Below are 25,313 nucleotides of genomic sequence, written 5' to 3'. Positions count from 1 at the left end.
GTTTCAGAAGGCCACAGTACAGTGGATCTAGAAAGGACTGAGGCTTGAAGTAATGAGTATGCTGAGCCTTTCTGCTGACCCTTCTTGATTTCCCCATGTATTAAAAGTTAAGAGGCAGACAAAGGTGGGGAATGGGAGGAGTAACCTCTTGTGTTTTTAGTTTAACATACTCTGACCCTCTTCATCTAAGTCTTCAGTCTACTCTCTTGCCATCAGAATTGCATCCCATCTTTTTGGCTGCCCTGTCTAACCCAATCCTTGTTTTAGGAGAGAAGCCTCATCAGTGCCAAGTCTGTGGGAAGACCTTCTCTCAGAGTGGGAGCAGAAATGTACACATGAGAAAGCATCACTTGCAGCTGAGAGCAGCTGTGAATCAAGAACAGGAGCAAACTGGTGAGGAGGGTGGGGACATAATGGAGGACTGTGTCTTCTAGGTTCAGAGAGCCAAGTCACTGGCCTGCTTGGTTGTCTGGAGATTTTCTGATAATGTTTCAGGTAGAGAGACCTGGTTTTATTTGACGGACTAGTGATTTCCAAACATAGCTATATAATACAATCATCTGTACTCTGTATCCTTTCCTTTCCTTACCCCCCCTTTCCCCTTCCCCCAAGGGTGCTTTACCACTGAACCACATTCTCAGTCCTTTTTAAGACATGGTCCACTGAGTTTCTGAGCATCTGTCCATATCCTGAGGCTATCCTCAAACTTGCAGTCCTCCTGCCTCAGCCTCCCAAGTTGTTGGGATTACAGATATATACCACCATGCCCAGTCACCGGCATTTTTTAAAGCATATATTTTCTTATTACTCATTTTCCTGTCTTCATCCATACAAAACAAAGGAATTTGAAAATGAGATAATTTTAAGATCCCAGAATCTGTAGTTTTAAAAATTTCCCAACACAGTTAACAGTGATGCATGCACAAGAGAAGTGGAAGACTAAGACAGGAGGATCACTGGTTTGGGCAACTTAGTGAGATCCTGTGTCAAAATTTTTTAAAAAGGGCTGGAAGTTACCTCAGAGGTAGAGCATTTCATGCATGAAGCCCTGGGTTTAAATCCTAATATCACACATACACACAAAAGTTCCCCTAAGAGCTGGGGTATCACTCAGTGGGTAGAGTTCTTGTCTGTTGTGATCAAACCCTGGGTTCAGTCCCTAGCACTGGAAAATCATCACCATCATCATCATCATCATCATCATCAAAAAACAAATAAATAAATACAAGTTCTTCTAGTAACATTTGCTTGTTTTTCCCAGCTACTTGGGAGGTTAAGGTGGGAAAATCACTTGAGCCCAGGAGTTTTGAGATCAACCTGGGCAACATAGGAAGATCCTGTCTCAAAAAACACCTGACAAAAACCATAAAAGTTCCCTTAGTGAGTAACTAGTTCTGGTCCATGAACCAGCATTTGAAAAGCATATAATAAAAGATTTACGTATAACAAAAGTTTAAATGTTTTTTAGATATCATTTGAATGTCTTTTGCCCTATCTTTAATTTAATAACTTTTTATTCTTATTCCTTTTTCATGTCTTCCTTAACTAATTATTCATTCCAAGTACTTCTTTCTGGGTATCTATTCTTTCCATTTCATATGCTATTTTTTTAGATATTGAGCAAGATATTATCCCTAATACTCAACTTCCCTTCTAGATTTATTCTCATTTCCTGAAAATGGGTGAAATGGGATGTGGCATCCAAGATATAGATAAAACTTCTAGCTTCCTTGTGAAGGAAGATGAGGACCTGGCCTAGCATTGACTGCTGCATGTCTCTCACACCCTATTCTCTGTGCAGCTGAGCCACTAATGGGCAGTAGTTTGCTTGAAGAGGCTTCAGTACCCAGTAAAAACCTGGTGTCTATGAATTCCCAGCCCAGCCTTGGTGGAGAGACCTTGAATCTACCAAATACCAATTCTATCCTGGGAGTTGATGATGGTAAGACTTGTAATTCTCCTGGGGGAAAGGCTGCAACTTGAGGCTAAGGAATGGGTTGACTCAAGAATGGAGATTTCTTGTGAGTAGCTATGGTATGATTGAGTAGCATTTGTGTTCTTATTCACTGGGGTGGATAGTGAATCTGTGTTTTTTGGATTTTTTGAGGGTTTTTTTTGTTTTGTTTTGTTTTGTTTTAAATCATTGAAGATGATGTACTCCAAAGATAAAGAAAAAAAAATTTAAAGGGAAAATTATCTGTAATCCTAGCATCCTAGGCCAACTCTTTCTGTCTTTCCTATTGCAGTTATGGAAGAACTTAACTTTTAAAACATTTAAACAGAACATAACCAGGTTTTACAGAGGAGATATAAAGCAATTTCTCCATACCTTCAAAAGCCATATCTTCTGGAGAAAAAAAAAAGGGGCTCTCTAGGAAACAGTTGCTCCTCTCTGGTATAGAAATTTCACCCAAGTTACACAGGCCAGGCCCTCTTCTCTGAAAAACTTACCAGGTGAGGTCAGCATGCATTTATTCAGTGCCTACTGTGTGCCTGGCACCATGGGAAAGAATAAAAGTAGAATAGGGACCTTAAAATCCATTTGTGATAGAGTAAATGAAAGAGAGTGTATCACTAAGCCTTAAATTATTCAGTAGAGTCTGGAAGAGCAGTGTAAGCCACAAAACACATAGAGGATAAATGAATTGAGAGCTAAGTGATTTCTCTGTAAATTGTTACCAGAAGATTTTTATGGTGATCTCACTAGTTTATATTTTAGTATGAGGTCCTGTGTTTTAGGTATTTATATCTTAGTTTTGGGTGTGACTGTGTTTGTGTAACTTCTGTGTGGAGCCCATGTGGGGCTTGTGTGCTACCACAGTATGCCTCCTCTTGTTTCATGAATAATCTGAGTAGATAACCAAAGCCAGAGGCACAGGAATTGCATGAAGCTCCTTTGCCAGCTCTGAGGAAGGCACACTGAGTGAGAACTTTGAAGCCAGGATTAGCTTAAGTTCTGGACCTGCACGTATTGCACTACTGGTATTATTGGTGACTGTTGCAAGGGCTGGTCAGATTCCCTGATTTGCCTGCCTGAACTTCATTTGGCCTGTTTCATACCCCATTATAGTCCAAGTAACAGTGGTAAAGCCATATTACTCTAAATTGGTTTGTTGAAAAATTATCAGTTTCTGCATCAAGAATTCTTTTTCTTTCATCCTTCTTTTGTAATACTTTCCAAATTTCACTGGTATTGATTATCAGGCAGGAATTAACTTGAAGAAATATAGGAATGTGGGATTCACTTTTTCACAGAACAGTTTTTAGAGTTTTTCTTATTGAAAGGCATTAGGTATATCTGAGAATTTACCTTTCATTGAAGATTCATTTTTCTGTTTCACAGAGGTGCTCACTGAAGGATCCCCACGTCCCCTGTCTTCAGTGCCTGATGTGACACATCACTTGGTGACCATGCAGTCAGGGAGGCAGTCATATGAAGTTTCTGTTCTAACTGCAGTAAATCCGCAGGAGGTAAAACTGTCTCTTGCCCTTTTTTTGCTTCTATGGTGGAGAGTGATTGGGAATCTAGTTTAGAGGAACTGAAAAAATTCTTTATAATTTCCATTTCCTGGCAACTTTGACTGGAGTTTCTTCCTTTAAGCTAAGCAAATCTCGCTTGCTAAGAACTTGAGTATTAGGGTCTTGTGAGTTGGGAGATAACTCTGTCACAGCTGGGACTCTCACTTTTAGAGTTCCTTTATGTATATTCTTTAATATGTCTGTTACCACTATTTTCTGCCTCATTGTGGATACTGTTTTTATTGTATAAAGAAAATAACATCTACTGGGTGCAGTGGCACTGGCCTGTAATCGCAGCAACTCAGGAGGCTGAGGCCTGAGGATCTCAAGTTACAGGCAAGCCCGAGCAATTTAGTGAGACCCTGTCTCAAAATAAAAAATATAAAGGACTGGGGTAATTTAGTGGTAGAGCACCTTGGGTTCAATCCCCAGTACCAAAGGAAATAACATCCTGGAACAAACCTTTGAGCAAAAAAAGCTTAGTAACAAAACAATTCAAAATAATTAACATTCACCTGCTCTGGTTATAGTCTAAGAGGTGCCATACTATGCCAACTGGGCATAAAGGAATGTGTTCAGTTGCTTGTTGAATGAGAATAATTAAAATTAAGGAGGTGTTTCAGATTGATTTTAGGTTCCTACTCTATGGTCTTGGCTGAGACCTAAAGAGTAGAATGGGAATCAGACAGGCTTCTGAAATCTTAGGATATTTTATTGGTCTAGTGTCATGTGAGTACATGACTTCAACACAAGTTTATTTTAATTTTATTTTGAGACAAGGTCTTGTTAAGTTGCCCAGGCTGGCCTGAACTTGTGATCTTCCTATTTCATCCTCCCCTGTCACTGGGATTATAGGTGTGTACCACTGCACCTGGCTGTGTATTAACTTTTGGCAAAAGTTAAGTAGCTTGGATCCCTTAGCTATTTAAAATAAACTTAACTATTAGTTTATTTTTCAGTGCTGTCCCTTCTTTTCCCCCTCTTTCCTTTCATTATAATTTTGCCACAGTGAACTTCTACATTATTCAAATAACTGTGCATTCTATATTGAATATTCTCAATTGTTGTAAAATATTCCTTGGGATCCCCAGGATCACAGGATTCTGGGCATTGTGCTAATGTTCTGCCGGGCCCTTTCTTTGTTCATTCATTGTTGTGACCCTTTCAAAGCCTTGATTCTATTATTTTGAATGTTTTGCTACTGGAATCATTGGTTCAATCTTAAGTCACTTCTTCCAGGTTATTGCTTTGAAACTAATTATCTGTCTCACCTTAGGAGCTTTTTCTTTCTCCTTCATTTTTGCCCTTCTTCATTTTTCTGTTTTCAAATACATGTTTCAGAAGTTTTCAGGGAGTGTGGTAAGAGATAATAGTACAGTGAATCTATGTACCTGTCATTCATTTGCAGTAATTAACTTTATACTCTTTTTTAAACTCCCCCCCATCTTTGTTGTTGTTGCCATTGAGTTTCTGCTGGAATATTTTAAAGCAAATTGTTGACATATCTGTAAATTTTTAGTATACTCTCTAATAGACAAGGACTTTCAGAAATAGCTATCTTTACCAAACCCAACAAAATTATAACTTATTGATATCCTCTGGTATTTCAAATGTTCATGTTCTTCTATTTTTTTCTTGAAAGTGTTATTTTATAGTTTATTTACTTGAATCAGGATTCAAACAAGGCCCATATGTTTAATTTAGCTCTTAATTTTCCTTAATAATCCCCTCCTTACCTTTACTCCCCCCTTCCCCTATAGTATCGTTAGCTATTTAAGGAATTGGGTTATTTGTCCTGAAGAATTTCCCTTAAGAATTCTAGTTTTGGCTGATGTACTTTTGTTTAATTTCTTTACAAGGTTTCCTAAAAACACTTATAGTTACATTTAGAAGTTTAGTTAGATTCATTCCCCTCCTGCCTTGACAAGAATATTTTACAGGTGATGCTCTTGCTTCCCATTACATCTCATTGGGAGGCACATGATAGCACTCACTCTCTTACTAGTCTTAAGAATAACTTGTAAGCCAGGTGTGGTGGTTTACACCTGTAATCCCAGGCGGCTCAGAAGGCTGAGGCAGGAGGATTTCTAATTCAAAGCCAGCCTCAGTAAATTATCGGGGCATTAAGCAATTCAATGAGACCTTGTCTCTAAATAAAATACAAAATAGGGCTGGAATGTGGCTTAGTGGTCAAGTGCCCCCAAGTTAATCCCTGGTACCTACTCTGCACCCCCCAAAATGACTTATAGGTTATGTAAAAGTTTGGCAACTATTATCGATCATGGCATAGATCTCTTTTTATTAAGACTAGCAAAATGGGATACCTGAAATGGTCATTTCAGAAAAATAATTTCCAGGAGATCATCATGCATTATAGGTCAGATCTATAAGAATCTACTAATGAACTTCTAACTCATGTAAATATTGCTTTAAAAATAACCAGACTATGTGGTATATGCCTTTAATCCCAGTGACTTGGGAGGCTAAGGCAGGAGAATTGCAAGTTGAGACCATCTTGGGCAATTTAGCAAGGCCTTATCTTATTTTTACCTTACACAAATTATCCTATGACACTTTTTTTTTAAAAAAACATACAGCTTTCCTATACCAATAAATACTTTTTTAAAAAATTGAAGCAGTTCAGGTAACCCCATGTAAAATGCCAGACATATAAAACCTTACTTCATTCAACTGATATTTGTTAAATACTTGATGCAAAGCACACTTTAGGATGCTAGTTACACAATAGTAAACACAATATTGTCTGTTTCAGCTTACAGGCAGACCTCTATCTTTTACAACTTCATAACTATATTAATGGTGTCCTAGGAGTTGTGCTGTACAGAGAGGTTAGAATGTGAGGAATGGGAGATCAATAAACCAACAATTTTTAACAGTGTATTAAGTGCCTATATTAAGAAAAGTCAGAGAATATACTTTAGAGTTTTTAAATTGAGACCTAAGGGATGAATAGAAGTCATCTTGATGGAGGAGGTGGAAGAGTTAGAAGAAAATAACTTGCATAAGGGCAGCACTGTACAAGGCAGAGAAAGGGAGCCGGATGCATCTCTGAACCCCAGATGATTGAATATGATAGGACATAAAATAGGTAGATGGGCTGAAACCAAAACATGAGAGCTGGAAAGATAAGCTGGTTCCTTCTCTTTTTTTTAATATTTATTTTTTTAGTTACCAGTGGACACAATATCTTTATTTTTATTTTTATGTGGTGCTGAGGGTTGAACCCGGTACCTCACGCATGGTAGGCGAGTGCTCTACTTCTGAGCCACAACCCCAGCCCCTAAGCTGGTTCCTTCTTTTTTTTTTTTTTTTCTTTTAAAGAGAGAGAGAATTTTAATATTTATTTTTTAGTTATTGGCGGACATAACATCTTTTGTTTTTGTATGTGGTACTGAGGATTGAACCCAGGCCGCACGCATGCCAGGCAAATGCGCTACTGCTTGAGCCAAATCCCCAGCCCTAAGCTGGTTCCTTCTTGAAGGGCTTTCTAAGACATGATTTTTGTCCTGGGGGCAATAGGGAGCTACTGCATGGGTAAAATATGATCATGTTTACATATGCATAATTCTAGAAATAGTAAATTTGTTCATTTGAACCTAGGCACATGGGTCTTGGCATTGACCTGTAGATGCTGCCTACTGACAACCTTAGGCAGACTCGGTAACATAGATTGCCTAAAAATCAAAAGAGGAGCCAGGTGGTGGTGAAGCATACCTGTTAAGCCCAGAGACTTTGGGACGCTGAGACAGGAGGATTGCAAGTTCAAGACCAGCCTCCAAAATTTAGTGAGATCCTGTCTCAAAATAGAAAAAGGACTGGGAATGTACTGTAGTGGTAAAGGTGCCCCAGGTTTTACTCCCTAGTACCAAAAAAAACTTATTAAAAATAAATAAATAAAAATCAAAAGAGGACTTGGAATATAGCTCACTGGTAGAGGACTTACCTAGCATATGCAAGATCCTGGGTTGATCTTCAGTACTGTAAAAACAAACAAAAGAACACAGTAAGTCCTTTACCCCCCAAAAAGCTAAGGGTCTAACAGCCCCTAAGTACCCAATTTCATAATGAAAGCCCTGAACACTTAACAGAAAAATATTAACTCAAAGAGGAAATTGCTGCCTTTAATGTAACTAAAAATCCTGCACTATCACTTTTTACCTCACGTGTCCTTGTATATTTACAGACACACCCTTTGCTGAGCCCCACATCTCTTGCCTTATTGTCTTCTCCTTACCATGGACGTTTCTACTGTGTAGCTCCTCTTCTTTTCTAGGTGGGCATATCATATTCTCTAGTACCTTCATTTTAATGAGGCATTCAAGGCTCCAGGCTTAGTCTTCTTCCTAATCCAAGGACTAAGTACTAACTGTCCTTTGCTCTGGTGAGTTAGTTATGTTGATTTCTAAGAATTCTTTTGAGCTGAAGGGGTAGTTCAGTTGTAGAGCACTTTCTTAACATGCACAAGAATATCAGAGGTCAGCTAGGCACAGTTACAATTACAATTACAATTACAATTCTGTAATCCCAGTGACCCAGGAGGCTGAGGCAAGAAGATCACAACTTCAAGGCCAAGCTCAGCAAGGCCAACTGCATACGGGATATTATTAAGAAATTACTGTTACTTTGTTTTAGCTGGGATAATGATATTGTGATTATATTTTTATAAGATATATCCATAAGGACGACTTATTTATGTCAGAAATCATTGAACAAGGATTTGCTTCAGAATAGTTTAGTAGATTAGCAGTGGTGGTGGCAGGGAAGGGATGAGTTGAAATGAGTTTGACTCTGAGTTAATGTCTGTTTAAGCTTAGTGAAGGACACATGGATCCATTGTACAAGTGTCTCTATTTCTGTGTGCCTCTTAATCCATAATAAAATGTTTTGTTTCAAACAACAACAAAAAATTTTTTAAAAGTCTGGGGATGTAGCTCAGTAGTAGAGCTCTCTTGCATTCAATCCCCAGTATCAAAGGTGATGGGGGGAACTTATTCAAAGGGTTCAGATTATATAATTTCTGGTTTTTCTTAGTATTGCCTGAGGTCTTCTCTAAGAATTAAAGGACTCATTGCACAGGGCTGATTGCAACCTGGGCTTTTGGACTCTTACCCACTAAAGGTCATCCCAAGTGAGGTTCCATATTTACATTGAGTTTACATTCTTGAATTCAAGAACCAGTATAGCTTTGAACCCAGCCAGCTTCAACTAGATCTTAGAGTATTTTCCAAATAAATCAAAGCAGAAAACATAATTACAAATTCTGTTTGTTTCTCCAAAAGTGCCATTGCTGAGTTTGAGTGCAGCCTTATCAGAATCTTGGCCTACATTCTAAACATTTTCTTTTTTCAGTGCTGGGGATCAAACCCGGGTCTCTGTGTGTGCTAGGCAGGGGCTCTACCACTGAACTATATCCCCAGGCCAAAAATACACCATTCTTATATCCGTACCACACGGCATCAAAGGAAATATATGGTTTAAGTTTTGAATATTTCTTTAAACTTTGTTTAAATTTTCTTTTAATTCCATCATTAAATTCTGCTATATAAATTACCTTCATCCAAATTAAGATCACCAAATAAATACATATCAAGCTCAAGAACTTACCTCATTTGATGTTAAGCCTAATTTTTATTTTGAATTTCACTGAATTGCTCCCATCTCACTATTAAAAAAATTTTTAGTTATACATGGACACAATCTTTATTTTTATGTGGTGTTGAGGATTGAACCCAGTACCTCACATGTGCTCTGCCACTGAGCCACAACCCTGGGCGCCATCTCACTTTCTTTTTATAATAATATAGGAAAATATATAATTTTGTGATTTATATTACACGAAACCTCCCTTTGAACAGAAGCCTTACGTGTCAAGTAGAATGTCAGTGTTTGGTGACACCCTCAGAGTGTCCCTCATGACTATAATCCCTTCATCAAAGAAAAGGTATTCTTTTAAACCCTTTTCAATTCTTAGGTCTTATAACAGAATGGCTCCTTTCCTGCTTTCTTCTCATTCAGGTTTCAGTCTGTGTTTTGGCTGACACAAACATCTAAAGAGTTTTAGCTCCACTATTTCTGATTTCCTTGTAAGTTACACATTCCTCCATCACTGATTGGTAAGTAAGTGACTATTCAAACAATAGATCTGTTTATAGACAGGATATTTTATTGCCATAGTTCATATGACAGCATCATGAAGTGGCCCAAGTGCTGTCCCAAGGCTAATATATGAAAAAGATCTATCAGTCTATGCTTGTCTTTTGCTTCAGAACTAAATGTCCTTCACTTACCTCCCAAGTGTGTTCCCTACCCTTCACTTTTAACCCTTGTACTTATTATGAATTAATTTTCCTATAATTCACCTATAACCTATTTTAGATATGCTTTCAATCTTTTACAGTTACTAAACCAAGGAGATTTAACTGAAAGACGGACATGAGCATGGGTGCTCCTGGAAGAGCAGCTCTGATCCCAGAATGCATAGTGGGAATAAGGATGCAAAGGCTCACGACCTGCCAGAACTAAATGAATATGTGAAGGACAAGACTCTACTTTTGCCTGTTTATCTTCCCTGGCAGAGAAAATGGATTATAAGAGCTTTTCTTCAGCCACCATCTAATTCAGACAAGGAGCCAAGCAGTGACTGTGGGATGGGTAACTACCTGCCTCTCTCCCCACTGCAAAATTTTGGGATAGACTTTTCCCTAAAGTGAATTCAATTACGTGTTGGCTTAAGTTTTCCATTATGATTGGTTGAGGGGAGGTTTTCCTTTGAAGAGCTTTCATCCCAGATCCAGCTATCTTTTCACAGGGATGAACAATGTCCTGTCACCAACTACGGAACTTCACCAGAAGTTTTCAAGATGCCTTGTTGCTTTGAAGAAGGGAGTGATGTCAGTTCTGTCTGCATTCTCCCTTTAGCAACCTGAGTAACAGACTCTCAGCCATTGGGCTGCAAAAAATAAATTACTTGAATCTCCCCTTGGCCCAGGCTGAGGTACTGTCTTGTCCTGTACACCTCTACTTGGTCACTTTGTTTTCTTTGCTTATGGAACATAATAGTAGCATGTTAAGAGGTTTGTTTTGTTTTTTAAGTTAAAAATTACATGATCCATTTTTCCCTTTAAATAAACAAAACAGCCCAGGCCGTTATTTGGTTCTTGTTTTAGACAAAACTTGTTTCCTTATAGAGAAAATAAATAATTCATTCCTTCTCTTTAAAGATAGAACACTGATTTATTATTAGGATTCCATGAGGTAAAGCAGAACTGAGGAGTCTTAGGAAACATGAGTGTCTTCATTTCTAACTAGCAAACCCAGATGGTTGTTTGAGAGTATCCTTCTGTTACCATCAGAAAAGACCATGTCTGCATCTGAGAAAACAGCAACAACAACAGATAATTTTGAATTTTTTCTAGAAAGATAATTTGTTAAAAGATATGCATACTCCTCCCGTGCTATGTGGATTCAGTTCATGGCAATTAAAATCCCAGTGTTTGCCTTCTGCAGTCTTACTTTGATATTGGATGATTCTCACCCTGGGAAGTTTTTGTCCTCTAGGGGACATCTGGCAATATCTGGAAACACTTTTGGTTGTCAAACTAAAAGAAAGTGCTACTGAGTAAAGACCAGGGATCCTGCCTATAAAGGACAGGTTCCTCTCATAACTACCAATTAAAAAAAAAAAAATCCCAAAATATTAAGTGCTAAGGATAAGAAACCCTGAACTAAAGGTTGCAAATTTGTCATCCCCCATGGGCTAAATCTGGTAAACAGATGTGTTTTATTTTGCCCACATAAAATAACTTTGGCAAGGGGTACCAGGGATTGAACTCAGGGGCACTCAAACACTAAGCCACATCCCCAGCCCTATTTTGTATTTTATTTAGAGTCAGGGTCTGAATTGCTTAGTACCTCGTTTTTGCTGAAGCCAGCTTTGAACTCTCAATCACCCTGCCTAGCCTCCCAATCTGCTGGGATTACAAGTGGGTGCCACCATGCCTGGCCTAAATAATTTTTAATTAGTTGCCAAGATGCACATTTCTGGCTTTGTGTGTGTGTTGTGTGTGTGTGTGTCTGGTACTGGAGATTAAGCCCATGGGGAGTGCTCTGCCACTAAAGCTTTAGCCCCCAGCTCCGGCCTTTTTTTTTTTTTTTTTTTTTTTAAGACAGGTTCTCGCTAAGTTTCTGAGGCTAGCCTTGAACTTGTGATCCTCCTGCTTCAGTCTCCCAAGTAGCTGTAACATTTCTGGTTTCTGATGACAATAGCTGATGTTGTAATTCTGGGCCTGTATTCTTACAGGATTTATGCTCTCTGGTTCCTTACTATCTCCTATCTTATATCTACCCCATTTAACTTACTCATGTTTCCTGAACAGCCCTGATTAGCATTTTGGCTTGTGTTCTTTTTTCTATAGTTGCTCTTAAATGCAGGTACAAAGTAAGACCCCTTAGGTCTAGGTTATGATCCCTCTATCCTGAGCTTCTCTAATTTGATTCTTTAAAAACATTCCTGTTATCTGTCACTCTTCTTTTCCTTATTCTTTAATAGTAGCAATATTCAAACCCAAGTTTTGCCTGCCTTGACTCAACCCCTAGTGAGATATTTGATGCGCAAAAGCAGTAATGTTACATGAGCTGATTAGGCCAGTGATTTCAGATGGTCTGATGATTCATAATATAGCTCCTCCGATTCTTTTTGGGGGCTTAGAAGCTGTTCTAGAGATCCTTCTAAATCCTTCTGAGGATCATTGATGCTGAGGTTTGTAGTTTCATAGATGCTGCAAAGTAAATGAAACAACATTATGAAACAGAATATTTTAAATTAAAGAAAGCAATGTATAAAGTTTAAGAATGGCCTCAACTTTTTTTTTTCCCCCTGTATGAGGGATTGAACCTAGTAAGGGCAGTCCACTGAGCTACATTACTAGCTCTTTTTTTTTTTTTTTAATATTTTTTAGTTGTCATTGGGTCTTTTATTTATTTATATGTGGTACTGAGGATCAAACCCAGGGCCTCACATATGCCAGGCAAGCACTCTACCACTGAGCCACAACTCCAGCCCCTTAGATCTCACTAAGTTGCCCAGACTGGTCTCAAACTGGTGATTCTCCTACCTTAGCTTCCTGAGTCACTGGGATTACTGGCATATGATGCCTGGCTATAAAGAGACATTTCTGTTTTGTTTTTGGGAATTGAACCCAGGGTACTTCACCACTGAGCTACATTTCTACTCCTTTTTATATTTTGAGGCAGGGTTTTGCTAAATGCCCGAGGCTGGCCTTGAACTTGCAATCCTCCTGCCTTAATAATCCCAAATCTTATGGATTGCACACATGTGCCACCATGCCTGGCTATAAAGCACCGTGTCTAAGGGGAAAACAGGAATTAGTGGAGGATATACTGGAACTTGAGAAACAGAATTGAGAATAATGGAGATGCTATCCTTTTCTCCCTTTCACTTTACCTGGGGGAATCCTTGGCATTAGACTCCTCCTTCCATTGTACAGCCCGGGTGCCTCGACTCTTGTTCCTCACAAAGTCTTCCTCCAGTCCAGCCTGCTTCAGGGTGTCTCGATAGCGTTGTTCTGCTTCTTTCCTGGCAAGGTCCTGAAGGATAGAAATTAATCTGCTGTAGCTATCTTGGGAATTGCCATCTTAATCAGTACCTCTACAATAATGTCCCTACCACCACCTTCAAAACTTAGTGCTTGACAGATTTGCATAAAAATTACTTTTTTTCAAGCTTTAATGTACAATTGAGCCCCAGAGGATCTTGTTAAAATGCATAATCTTAATCTGAGATGCTGCTGTCACTCTGCAGCTCTAAATTGTTATCTTCAGCAACATCACTGGGAGGAACCTTTAAAACAACCACTCATTTTGAGATCAAAATCCTGTACTTATTTTATATGACAAATTCTGGGATCGCCATACAACACATTTGAATTAGGCATAGTGTGGCTGTGAATAAAATATAAATTGATATTAGATTTAGATTTCTTTAGTTTGAAACATCATTTTTCAAATTCGGTTCCAATTGCAGAAGAGGCCTGCAACTCTATGTCTTCAGGAGAAGCCAACTCTTAATTTGGGAACCACACCTTTAAAAACGAGGACTTGAATTTGTCGGAGATGAAGTGAAACTCAGATGAAGAATGGGGGACTAAAACCATTTTAAGATTTAAAGTTCTTTATTTATTTTCATTTTCTTATTTTTTGGCACTGGGGATTAAACCTGGGGCGCTTTACCACTAAGTAACATCTCCAGTTCTTTTTTTAAAAATTTTGAAACAGAGTCTAGCTAACTCAGGGCCTCATTAAATTGCTGAGACTGGCTTTGAACTTTTGATTCTGCTTCAGCCTACTAAGTTGCTGGGGTTATAGATGGGCACCACTGCACCCAGCAGTTTACGACTTAAAAGCAACCAAACCATTCTTAGGAACACCAAGACAGAAGAAAGTAAGGTGCATTGGGAACATTCTTAACATAAGGATGATAATTTGTATGTGAATGTTATTTTTTGCTTGTTTTAGTTTAAGTATTATTCAAGAGCAAAATTGTAGTACTCTGTGTTTTTCCTAGTGTGTTGAAAAAAATCTGTTGGAATCTAAAGACTAAACCTGCTTGACACAAATTAACATAAAGAAGAAAGGTCGGCTTGAGATTTTGAACAATGTGAGTTGCTAAGTAAACCCAGACAGTCCAGTGTGTTGGTGGCATACAGGTGTGCTGGGGGCACGGGGTGGACCTGGACCCCTACATGCCTAGATCCTGCAATATCTACAGGATGGAGCTAATACTCAGAAACTGGAACCAGCCACTGTGGAATCCCATCTATTGACTGAAACTGAGGGAAAAGGGATATAAAGAACATGATCTCAAACTGCCTGGGATGGTTTCCTTTGTGGGCTGAACAGACTTGCTTAGGGAAGTTGCAACTGAGTTCACCTTCCCCTTAAGTCTAGAGAATATCTTCAAATGATTCTTTCAGCCTGAAAGCCAAAGTTAATCTAGAAAGAGCCTTGTGGGGTGTTTGTGAGCATCTGAACCCATGCAGACCTATATTTAAGGGGGAAACATGGTAGTAATAAAAGGTGTTTCAATTTAGAATATCTGAATCTTAAGGAAATGATCAGTGCCCACATACTAAAATTGTTTCTTAACTTCTAAGATCACATTCATCCAGGCAGAAAAGAAAATGAGTGATAGTTGAGTTTTACCTTGGTAACTTGTTCGAAGAGATATGGTCTCTTTTGTATTCTCTTCTTCATTTCCTCCAATTCTTTCTTATACTCTTTTGCTCTTTTACGGTCATTATTCCTGGAATTGATAAGATTTCTAGAAAGAATTCCATCTTTTTCAATCTAGAATGCCCTTCATTTATATTGAGCAGAATAACTCCCATGTGTATTATAAATTCCTAACTGCCTGGCAAAATTCTTGATACCCTGTGATCACAGAAGCTTAATAACTCCACATATTCCGGGCAACCATATGTTGGATCCCAAGACCTGCACCCTTTTGACACTAACCGGTTCTCTTTCAGCTTTTCTTTGAACACCTCCTCCAGGCTTTTATGGGGATCCATGGCTTTTGCACGCAAGGTCACAGATTTAGACATTGCTTGACACTTCTTTTTGTGCATCTCCAACCACCGAATGCTCTCATCTACTCTGTCTTTTTTTTCAAGTGAACTTCTAAAGGGAGAGAACAAAAATAAGAGTACAGATAATCAACCTGGGTATATTTAGAAGCAATTGTAGTACTCTTTCTGGAAAGTGTTTTGTTTGTTTGTTTTTTATGAATGAGGCAGATAATTGACCATGGTGCCATTTTCAGGAAGAATAAGCTTCTGGGATTAAATGCATTGGGAAATGAAACCTTTCCAGCATTATGGGAAAAGTTCATTCACTGAACTTGAAACATGTATATCCTTAAATAGCCAAATACTCAGAAAATCTGCTAGGTTCCTCACTTATCTGGAAACAATATTAACAACTACCATTTGCTGGACTACCCACCCATGAATCAAATACTATTACATTTCATGTAATCTTCAAAAGGGCCTCATAATGTAAAGACTGTAAGCTCCCCTTTTACAGAGAAGGAGTCTGAGGCTCAGTCTCCAACATGCCAACAAGAAAGCCATGATCAGAACCAGAATCTCTGCCCTTGAACACTGTAAACAGTGGGCAGGAAGGTATTTGGGTTTGTGATTATTTTTTTTAATATCTTTTTAGTTGTTGTTTTTAATAATATCTTTTTAGTTGTTGATGGACTTTATTGTCTTTATTTTTATGGATCGAACCCAGTGCCTCATGCATGCTAGGCAAGCATGCTACCACTGAGCCACAACCTAGCCCCGGGTTTGTAATTCACAATTTGCATATATAAAAAGAACTGGAAATTAGCCTCCTTCAATACCCACTGAAAATTTGGGGTCAACTTGCAGCACTTGGTTTGTGTAATTACCATTCTACAAGATTCTATGGCGAGTTCTACCAAAAAGAAAAAAAATTAAGGCCTGCACTGGGATGTGAACATTTATTAAGAAAGGGCATGAAATTTAATCAAATTCTGAGCCAGGTGTGGTGGTGCACGCCTGTAATACCAACTACCCGGAAGGCTGAGGCAGGAAAATTGCAAAGTTTGAAGATAGTCTGGGCAGTTTATTAAGACCCTGTCTCTAAATAAAAATAAAGGGTCAAATATGTAACTCAGTGGTAGGATTCTGGCCTAGCAAGAGCAAGGACTTAAGTTTCAGTCTCCCATACAAAAGGGAAAAAAAAAATCAAACTCCAGGGTTAGTGACGTAGCTCACTGGTAAGCACTTGTCTAGCTTGCGTGAGATCCTGGGTTAGATCCTCAGCACTGTTTTTAAAAGAAGAAAGATGGGCGTGGTAGCACACCAGAGGCTGAGACAGGAGGATCGCTGAGTTCAAATACAGCCTCAGCAATGGCAAGACGCTAAACAACTCAGTGAGACCCTGTCTCTAAATAAAATACAAAATAGGGCTGTGGATGTGGCTCAGTGGTTGAGTGCCCTGAGTTCAATCTCTGGTACCAAAAAAAGGGAGGGAAGAAAGAAAATGTCCAATTCCTTACTGTGGGAACAGAGATGTGGGTATTCTCCGTAGCTGGCTGGCTTCTTATTCATGAGGCCACTCTTATTGGGCTTTAGGAACTGATGCATTTAAGGGATGCATTTATGTCTTGTGGATCTTAAGTACATTTCTACAATCCCTCTTGCCTGCAGGAGCCAAGTAAATTCTATCTACTTCCATGGAAGCCCCATGGGAAGGTATTTAGAGGTACTAGATGTTAAGTCCTTTCCCAGGACCATCCTGCTTTGCATTACCTCAGAGGCCTGAAGGAGAAGGAACTCTCCTGGGGACTGGCTCAAAGAGAACAATACCAGAATGAGGTCAGCTGAAGAGTTAAAAATAAACAGGCTGGGCTGGAGAGTGTACAGCTCAGTGGTAGAGTTCTTGGCTCACATGCTCAAGACTCTGGGATTCTATCCCCCGCCCCCAACACTGCAAAAACCAAATAAACAAAAAACTCCTACTTCCAGACTCTGACATCTCCCTAAGATGACTCTCAGAGCATTTCTAGGTAATCAGTGTTTCATTATTCTTTGTGGCAGGTTCAGCCACCTGCTATCACACTTTTCTGAATTCTTGTTCTTCGTGGCTACCACCCTCTTTTTATGTATAGGCTTTTGTACATGTTATTCTGTCTGAAACTCTCTTTCTCTCAAGCCTTCATATGTCTAACTCCCTGTCATTCTTTAGATTTCATCTCAGACATTTTTCCAAAAGGCAAGAGACCTCTGCCCCAGGCTGCCTGGTGCCCTCACAGTACTCATTACAAAATACAGTAATAGCATCTGAGCTTTTCTATATTTCAGACTAGATATTACACTTTAGGTTTCTAAAGGATCTTCAGCCTTAATATTGTGCCTTGCACCAAATAAGTCCCCTAGAGAACTGAGTGGTGGCTAGCCCCAGGCATGGAGACCACATGTATTCCTGCCCTGATCAAGGAATCTTTCAATCCCTTTGTGATGTCTCTGAGGACAAGTGAGAAGGCCTCACAGGAAGGTGGATTCCCGACTTTTACCCAGATCAGAGCATTGAGTTTTATGCAGCCTGACCACTCACCTGACTGCAGATTCCCTCTTCCTGGTGGCATCTGTGATATGCACAGGGAGGGTGTTGGTGGAGAGGGAAGCAAGGCCACTCAGAGAACGACTCCTTGTTAGGAATGTAGCTGGTGGCTCTGGGGAACCCTAGAAGAAAGGAAAGCTGGTATTGGTGGGATAGCATGTATGACTAGTTTCTGTCTTAGTTGAGATTCAATTTCAGTGAAAGACTGAAAATGAGAATCTTCCATTTTATTCCTAGGAATAAGACAAAGATAATAAGATCTCAAGGTTAGTAACCAGGACAAGACTAGGATAATAACCCTAAAGTTTTTTATCAAATGATATTTCCTTGGAAATGATATAGGGACACAAGCAATTGATCCCAATTCCCTGCCTTCCAGATCTGCTTGTGCATATATCTGCAAAATCCTTCTAGATAGAGGGAATGAAAAGGAGTGCTCCTGAGGTCTTAAATTTGCAGGAATGTGGATCTGCTTACAACTGATATGCCTGGACACAGGAGGGGGAGACAGAAGGATCCCAAGTTGAAGGTCAGTCTTAGCAGCTTAGTAAGACCCTGTCTCAAAATTTAAAAAAGGCTGGGGGAAAAAAAGAGTTAAGGTTGGGCTGGGGATGTGGCTCAAGCAGTAGTGTGCTCGCCTGGCATGCGTGTGGCCCGGGTTCGATCCTCAACACCACATTCAAAACAAAGATGTTGTGTCCGCCAAAAACTAAAAAATAAATATTAAAAAAAAAAGAGAGAGAGTTAAGGTAGAAAAATGTCATGAGAAGTGCTTTCCTTCAAGCCCCAGGCCCATCCTGCATTTCATGCCCCAGGAGGTCCTGGCCCTCCCACAGTTCCCCGGGCCCTCACCCTCCTTCCTTCAGTGGTGGAAGCATCACAGGATCGTGGAGAATGACGAAGGTTGGCAGTCCTCAGCAAGAAGGGCTTGTTGCGAGTTGCCTCCCGGGTTTCCTTTCTCTTGGCAGCTCTTCTCTGGAAGGCTTGATATAGACCCTCATGGTCAGGAACAACAGGATTCACCTGAGGCTGGAATCCAAAGTCAGGTTGCAGAAAGCCAAGCTTTTTCTCCTGGGTTCGGGCAGCTGTGCGGGGCTGTGAATCAGCCCGGCTACTAGAGGAGGCAACAGGGGAGGAGGCCTTCCGGAGCATGTCCAGGGCCCTCATCTGGATGCGAATTTTTCTGAGGAGCTCAGCTTCTGTGGAGAAAGAATCAGGGCAGTGATGAGTACATACAGACCAAGCTTCACACCAAAAGCACCAGCAGTAGTGTTAAGTCAACTGTTAACTTTTCAGGAACACTGTAAACCCACTGACATCCTGTGGGAAACCTGAATTTGGCCACAATATAAAGAAATGGCAAAATTTTACAAACTTAAAAATTTTTTGAAAATGAGTTTGCTTTTTTTTCTCTTTTCTGGAATGCTCATTAGTATATGGTGACCAGGCCACCACTGCCCATGCTAGTCATACTGCAGAAACAGCTACCATTTATGCTTGTTGGGCACTTTCTACAACTTCCTCTTTAGAGACAAAGCAGGGGAAATCAGGCCATCCCCCTGCTTCTCTCTAGCCACTCAAATGCCCACACCCTTTGCCCAAACAATTGTCATGTCTTCCCTCTTGCCTATCAAACTTTCTTTTTTTTTTTTTTTTTAAAGAGAGAGTGAGAGAGAGAGGGGGACAGAGAGAGAGAGAGAATTTTAACATTTATTTTTTCTTAGTTCTCGGCGGACACAACATCTTTGTTTGTATGTGGTGCTGAGGATGGAACCCGGACCGCACGCACGCTAGGCGAGCGCACCACCGCTTGAGCCACATCCCCAGCCCCGCCTATCAAACTCTCTGTATCTTCCTCTTTAGCCTTTCTCTAGCCTCTCTCTTTTCTTCATCCCCACTGTTAGTTTCATGATGTCTAAACTGAATTGTTGAAATGGCCTATTAGATCAACATCTCTCCAGTTTTGCTGCCACCTTTAATTATCTACAATAGCAAGTGATCTTTCTAAACTGCGTATCTGATCATGAGCCACTCTACTTAAAACCTGCCAGTGCCCTTGGGATGGAATCCAAACTCATCCAAGTGGCCAGCAAGTCCCCTCAGAGCTTTCTTATACCTATCCTTCCTCCCTTGTCACCCTTCTCTGATCCTCTCAGCTTCCATCTACCTCTAGGCCACATCTCTACTTGGCTCTTCCTCCTCCCTCTTCACCAAATTAACTATGGTTCCTCTGTCAGGATCATCCCAGAGCTCACTTTCTCTGGATCCCTCCTGAACTTCTCTCTCTCCTCACCACACACTGAATTAGGTACTTTTATTGCATGCTCAATGCTTCCTCCCTTTAATTCTTACAAATGACTCATCCCATTTGTTTTTGCTGCTGTTCTGTGGTACTGGGAATTGAACCCAGGATGTTCTACCACTCAGCTATATTCCTAGTCATTTTAGTTAAAATTTTATTTTAAAAATTTGGGGAAGGCAAAATATCAGTGTAACATGATAGCCATTTATTTTTCTGCCTGTTGAAAGCCCAGTGAAGGCCCAGCCACATGTTGTCTTAGACTGGAGGCGACCTCCACCAGGGCTTGTGGGCACATGCAGCAGGGAGAGGGAAAGAGCTCTCACCTCCTTAAAGAGAAAAAAAAAAAAAATGGGGGAAGGGTACTGGGGATTAAATTCAGGGGTGCTTTGCCACTGAGCTATATCCCCCAGCCATTTTTTATTTTGAGATAGAGTCTTGCTAAATTATCTACACTGGCCTGGAACTTGGATCCTCCCACCTCAGCCTCCCAAGTAGCTGACTACACGTGGCTGATTTATCCCATTTATAATTATTTTTCTATTATATGCCTCCTCACATGTCTACAAACTCCATGTTTGCTTATTCATCAGAGAACAGTGCCTGGTAAGTACCATATGTGGCTGTGGAATGAATAAAGCCTGAGGCCCTTATTCACATATATTTTTTAAACCTCCCTCATGGCCTACACTGAGCCTGCAGCCTCTAATGGGTCCACCCAGACAGCTCATCTCCAAGCCAAGCCAACTAACCAACTGGGTCTTTTGGTACCCACAAGCAGGAGGCGGCAGGTGGCAAGGATATCTTTACCCTCGAGTTTGTCCCCAAGGGCTGGTTCCAGAATGGACTTGGGGATCCTTCTTATGGCCTTCTTTGGGGGGACCGTAGCCTTCACTGTGGTAGCCAGGTCTCTCTGTCGTGCAGCTTCCTTTCGCTGTTCCTCCTTCTCCAGGAAGCTGAAGGGCCTTAAGGATGAGAGGAGCAGTTCCTTCCTCTTCTGGATCCCTGCTTGTCTCTGGGCCTCCCTGCGCTCCATGATGTCCTGGTAGAGGGGTAGGTAGACATGTGCAGGTACAGGCTGTGCCCGGAACTGTCTGTGGCACTCAGCCTCCTCTTGGCCCTGCCTCTGGGCCTGCTGCCTCTTCTGCTCAAAGGAGGCAGGGGAGGCCAGCCACTGAGCTTTCTTTTGGGCCTCCCGCACTGTCATGCAGAATGGCTGAGGGACGGTGATGGACGATGTCCAGGAGCTGACACTTCTGTGCTGGGAGGCAGACTTGGAGCCTGAGGGCGGCTGGGCCTGAGCCTTGGGAAGACCAGAGGAAAGGCTGTTCAGGGAGCTACAGCGCCTTGTGGAGTCACACCTGTGGGAGAGAGCAGGTCTGTGTGTGGAGGACTGGGCAGTCAGGAAGCCCTGCTGTTTCCTGATCCTCTTCCCCAGGCCTCTTTGCCAGGCAAGCCACAGCTAGCTTCTCAGCCTGATCTCACAGCCTCATAAGCCTCTATACCCATAACTCTTCCATGAGGCCTCCCCACTCTTCCCACTGGCAATCCTAGCAGCCTAGTAGAAATGTTCTCAGAATTGATCCACAAACTGCCATGTTTGCACTCTTATTTGCATATGACAGAGAAAACAGTGCAATAGGTCAAAGCAGGAATTTAGAATTAGATCTAAGTTAAAGACCTGCTTCAAACCTTAAGATTATGAATTTCCTCATATGTAGAGTGACAAATATAATATCCACTTATAAGGTTACTGGGAGGAGAAAGCAAATACTAAATGAGCTAAAGTATGCATCACATAGCCGAGTTGGCCAAGGTCAAAGTACCTTGTCATTCTTGGGGAAAGGTTTGTTTAGGAAAGACATTCCTTTAATCAATTCTAATGTTTCATTGAACTAAGAGTTGCCCACAATGATTTAGGATTGCTGGTAGGAATCAAAACGGTTGGACTCAAAATTTGATTATGAGCCAGAGCCTGCCTAGGTAGAAATTTGCAGACATGGTCCCTACATGACAAAGGAAGATACAGCCCAGAGACATGGCATGACTGCCCCAGAGTGATGGAGTGGGGTAGCTGTTGACTGTAGAGCCTTACCTCTGAGATCCAGGGTACTGGATCTGTGGCTTCCCCCTGCCCTTGTCCTGGAAGAAATTCTCTAGGACCTCATCATCTTCAGAGATGTTCTTATCACTGTCTGAGTCAGCCTGAAAAAGGGACTCCAACAGACCCTGTTTGTCCCTCTGCTTTAGAACCTGTAGGGAGTCATAAAAGCTTCCAGTTGAGACAGAGGTGGACTCTGTCTCATCCTCTAGGCTGAGGAGCTCATGGAGTTTTCCAGCCCTGGGTAAAACCATACCATCCCCAGACAGTTTGTCTTCTGCCTCCGTGTCAGAGGAGGATTGGGGGGAAAGTATCTAAAATGGAATAGAAATAAACTGTGAGTTAAACTATAATTTCTACCGTCTTCAAAACATAATGATTAATTTCACTTTGAATAAGTCTTAGTATATTAGGGATAAGAGGAACAAATAAGATGTGTTCCTTGCTCTAAAGAAATTTCACATCCTGGTATACAGATGTGCTTGGTTGTAGGGCAGGAAAGGGAAGCAAAGAGCTAAAGCATGTTCCCTATCCCTGCAGTACAGTAAGCAGAGCACCTAACCTGCACCATGCATTCCAGGAATCCTACCCAGGACCTTGGGCACACTCTGTACCCACTTTCCTTGAGATTTACCTGTTGTTCTTCTCTTGTTGCCCTGTTTAGGCCCCTACTTTTCTCATGTTCTAACTAATTTCTATTCTATCACTAGAAATGGATGATTAATAGGACAATGTAGTCTAACGGAAAGAGTGATATCCTAGAACATGAGACACCGAACCAACTTTTAAATAATTTATTCAGGGGCTAGGGGTGTAGCTCAGTGGTAGAAAGCTTGCCTAGCATGCTCAAGGATTGGATTTGTGCCCAGCACTGGAAAATGACAACAACAAAACTTCATTCATTCATTCATATAGAAAATATCTGTTGGATATCTAACACACTGGACTGAAAACAAGAAAAACAAGGTCTCTATTCTCAAGAAGCTTACATTCTAGTGAGGAGACAGAAAATATAATAAGATCACATATTCAAATAAAAGCATACACACTGAGGTTATAGAGTGATGGGTTACTTATGGAAAACTTTTATGTTGATAAAATCTATTAGAGTCACTAGGAATGTATCCATAATCAGAGTGATGTTTATTAATTACAGTACATCATGAGAAACAATAAGGAACCTGGTGTGTGCGTATTAGTGGCAGGGTTTTAGTGTTGGCTTGTCTGATTGATTCTTAGGAAGGTCATAAGAGGATGGGTGCAGTCATGAAGTAGGAACAATTTAACCTTTTCTTTTAGTATTGGGTTTTTGTTGTTGTTTTGTAGTACTGGGGATTGAACCCAGGAGAACTCTATCACTGAGCTATATCCAGCCCTTTTTAAAAACTTTTTATTTTGAGAAAGTCTTGATAAATTGCCCAGGTTGGGTTGGAATTTGTGATTCTCCTGCCTCAGCCTCCAGAGTAGCTGGGATTACAGGTGTGTGCCACCACACCCAACATGGGAATGGTTTAGTGAGTGGGTAATTGAGCTTTTTTTTTTTCCCTGCAGGGATAGGTAAGTAACTGTTAAGTAAGCATTATCATTTAGAAGAAGGGGTGTTAGTAATTTTGTAGCTAGCTATATTATGACCCCAAGAGAAACACTATTTCCTGCTGATTTTGCAGCTGGCTTTATCTGTGTCTGTTATGGTCTGGGGGATACAAATGTTCCTTGACATATGATGGGGTTATGTCCAGATAATCCCATTGTAAACTGTTAATAAGTAAAAAAAATAAATGCATCTAATACACCCAATTTAATGAATGTCCTAGCTTAGCAACACAGCATACTATAGATTATGTTATTCACCCTTACGACTGTGTCACTAACTGGGAGCTATAGCTCTCTGTCTCTCTACCAGTATGGAGAGAGTATGATATTGCTAGTTAAGGTAAAGATCAAAATTCAAAATGTGAAATGTGGTTTCTACTGAATACTTAGTGCTTTCCTACCATTGTAAACTTGTAAAATCATTAGATGAACCGTCATAAGCTGGGGATATCTGTGCTTTCTCAGTCCTGAGCTGATTTTTATTTTCTCATTATGGAGGAGTTTTGGATTGACACCCAATTAACGAGAAGGAATCGGTTTTGCTAAGATTTGAGGTAAGAATATTCTGGAGTCAAGGAACAGCAAAGGTAAAGGCCTTGATGCAGGATCCTGGAAAGGAAAAGACTTGAATCTTATATAAGAAAGAGAGCCACTGTGACTGGAGCATGGTGGCATTAGATGTCCTTTGAGAAGTTGGCATGGAGCCAGGATGTAGAAGATGAATGGTTGCAAAAGGCAAATCAACTGAAGGCAGGACACTGCATTCCTCCAGGGGATATATTTGGTTTCACTGGGTTCTGTAAGGTCCAACTGTAAGACTAGATAGAATGCTACATTCTGAGGCAAAGCTGTGTATACGCTATAGTCCTGGCTATGTTACTGAAGAGCAGTTGTCTCGGGCAAATTTCTTTAAAAAAAAAAAATCGTTGTTGATATTTAATTTCCATAGCATACAATTCATTCAAAGAGCATAATCTGATGGGTTTTAGTACAGAGTTATGCAACTTTCACAACAAATTTTAGAACATCTTCATCGCCCTGCCCCCCCGCAAAAAAAAAACTCCATACCCTTTAGTAGACATTCCCTAATTCCCCTAACTACTAACCTACTTTTTGTCTCTATGTGGATTTGAGGGCAAATTTCTTAATCTTCCTATGCCTCTGTATTCTCTTTTACAACATAGGGACAACAACTGTCATAATATAGATGAGAGGACAAGCAAAAACTGAACTCCACTGTTGTTGACCAAGAGCATGGCACAAGTAGTTCGAATCCCGAAGACAAGAATCCGCCTCCCAAGGGCTAAATGCTGCCAATTTTAACCCCCAACCCCTCGGTTGACTCGGCCCTGCCTTCTGTCTCCAAGGCAACGCCAGTTTCCTCACTTAGGGATTCGTTTCCTAAGCGCAGCCCTGCTACCTCTCTTCTTTCTCTCCTCACCTGACTTGTCCACTCTGCCCCATCAGGGGATCCTGCAGACCTTCCTACAGTCATCTTCTTAGCTAGGCAGACGGAAACAGAAGCGGAGATAAAGGCGGAGGTGGCAGTGCTACTACACCCTTTCTTGGCTCTACGCCCCTTCATAAGCCTCTTATTGGCTTCTAGGGCGT

The 25,313-nt window shown here is 40.6% G+C and overlaps 2 protein-coding genes across 13 annotated transcripts in view; one reads left to right on the top strand and one right to left on the bottom strand.

The window, feature by feature from the left end:
• Nucleotides 1–13,667, top strand: part of Znf410 (zinc finger protein 410) — a 39,777-nt gene extending 26,110 nt beyond the window's left edge. For 4 of the 9 annotated variants that reach the window (XM_026401186.2, XM_026401194.2, XM_026401201.2 and 1 more), the window contains 4 exons: nucleotides 268–393; nucleotides 1,802–1,942; nucleotides 3,344–3,471; nucleotides 7,724–7,925. In XM_026401186.2, the coding sequence (XP_026256971.1) occupies nucleotides 268–393; nucleotides 1,802–1,942; nucleotides 3,344–3,471; nucleotides 7,724–7,813 (485 nt within the window). In that variant the 3' untranslated portion in view covers nucleotides 7,814–7,925. Of the gene's footprint in view, nucleotides 1–267; nucleotides 394–1,801; nucleotides 1,943–3,343; nucleotides 3,472–7,723; nucleotides 7,926–9,555; nucleotides 9,654–9,937; nucleotides 10,662–13,582 lie in introns of those variants that run through there. The other 5 variants (XR_003301884.2, XM_077799675.1, XM_026401210.2 and 2 more) reach the window with 5 other exon arrangements.
• On the bottom strand, nucleotides 7,501–25,261 carry Fam161b (FAM161 centrosomal protein B). Of its 4 annotated transcripts, none has more exons than XM_026401170.2 (10): nucleotides 25,144–25,261; nucleotides 22,104–22,423; nucleotides 20,819–21,369; nucleotides 18,562–18,908; nucleotides 17,704–17,831; nucleotides 15,073–15,237; nucleotides 14,761–14,860; nucleotides 13,004–13,146; nucleotides 12,170–12,317; nucleotides 7,501–7,518 (listed from the first exon to the last, which is right to left on the bottom strand). In XM_026401170.2, the coding sequence occupies exons 1-9, from the start codon at nucleotides 25,195–25,197 to the stop codon at nucleotides 12,179–12,181; spliced, it is 1,947 nt and encodes a 648-aa protein (XP_026256955.2). In that variant the 5' UTR covers nucleotides 25,198–25,261; the 3' UTR covers nucleotides 7,501–7,518; nucleotides 12,170–12,178. The 4 variants fall into 4 exon arrangements, with proteins under 4 accessions (XP_026256955.2, XP_026256946.2, XP_026256937.2 ...); XM_026401161.2 differs by lacking the exon at nucleotides 7,501–7,518 and adding an exon at nucleotides 10,747–10,910; XM_026401152.2 differs by lacking the exon at nucleotides 7,501–7,518 and having other exon boundaries at nucleotides 11,666–12,317.
• Between the last annotated feature and the right edge of the window lie 52 nt (nucleotides 25,262–25,313).

The sequence above is a fragment of the Urocitellus parryii genome, chromosome 6 (assembly GCF_045843805.1).
Source record: "Urocitellus parryii isolate mUroPar1 chromosome 6, mUroPar1.hap1, whole genome shotgun sequence".
Lineage (NCBI taxonomy): Eukaryota > Metazoa > Chordata > Mammalia > Rodentia > Sciuridae > Urocitellus > Urocitellus parryii.
Note: the sequence above shows the minus strand (reverse complement) of the source record. Positions and strands in the feature narration are given on the sequence as shown.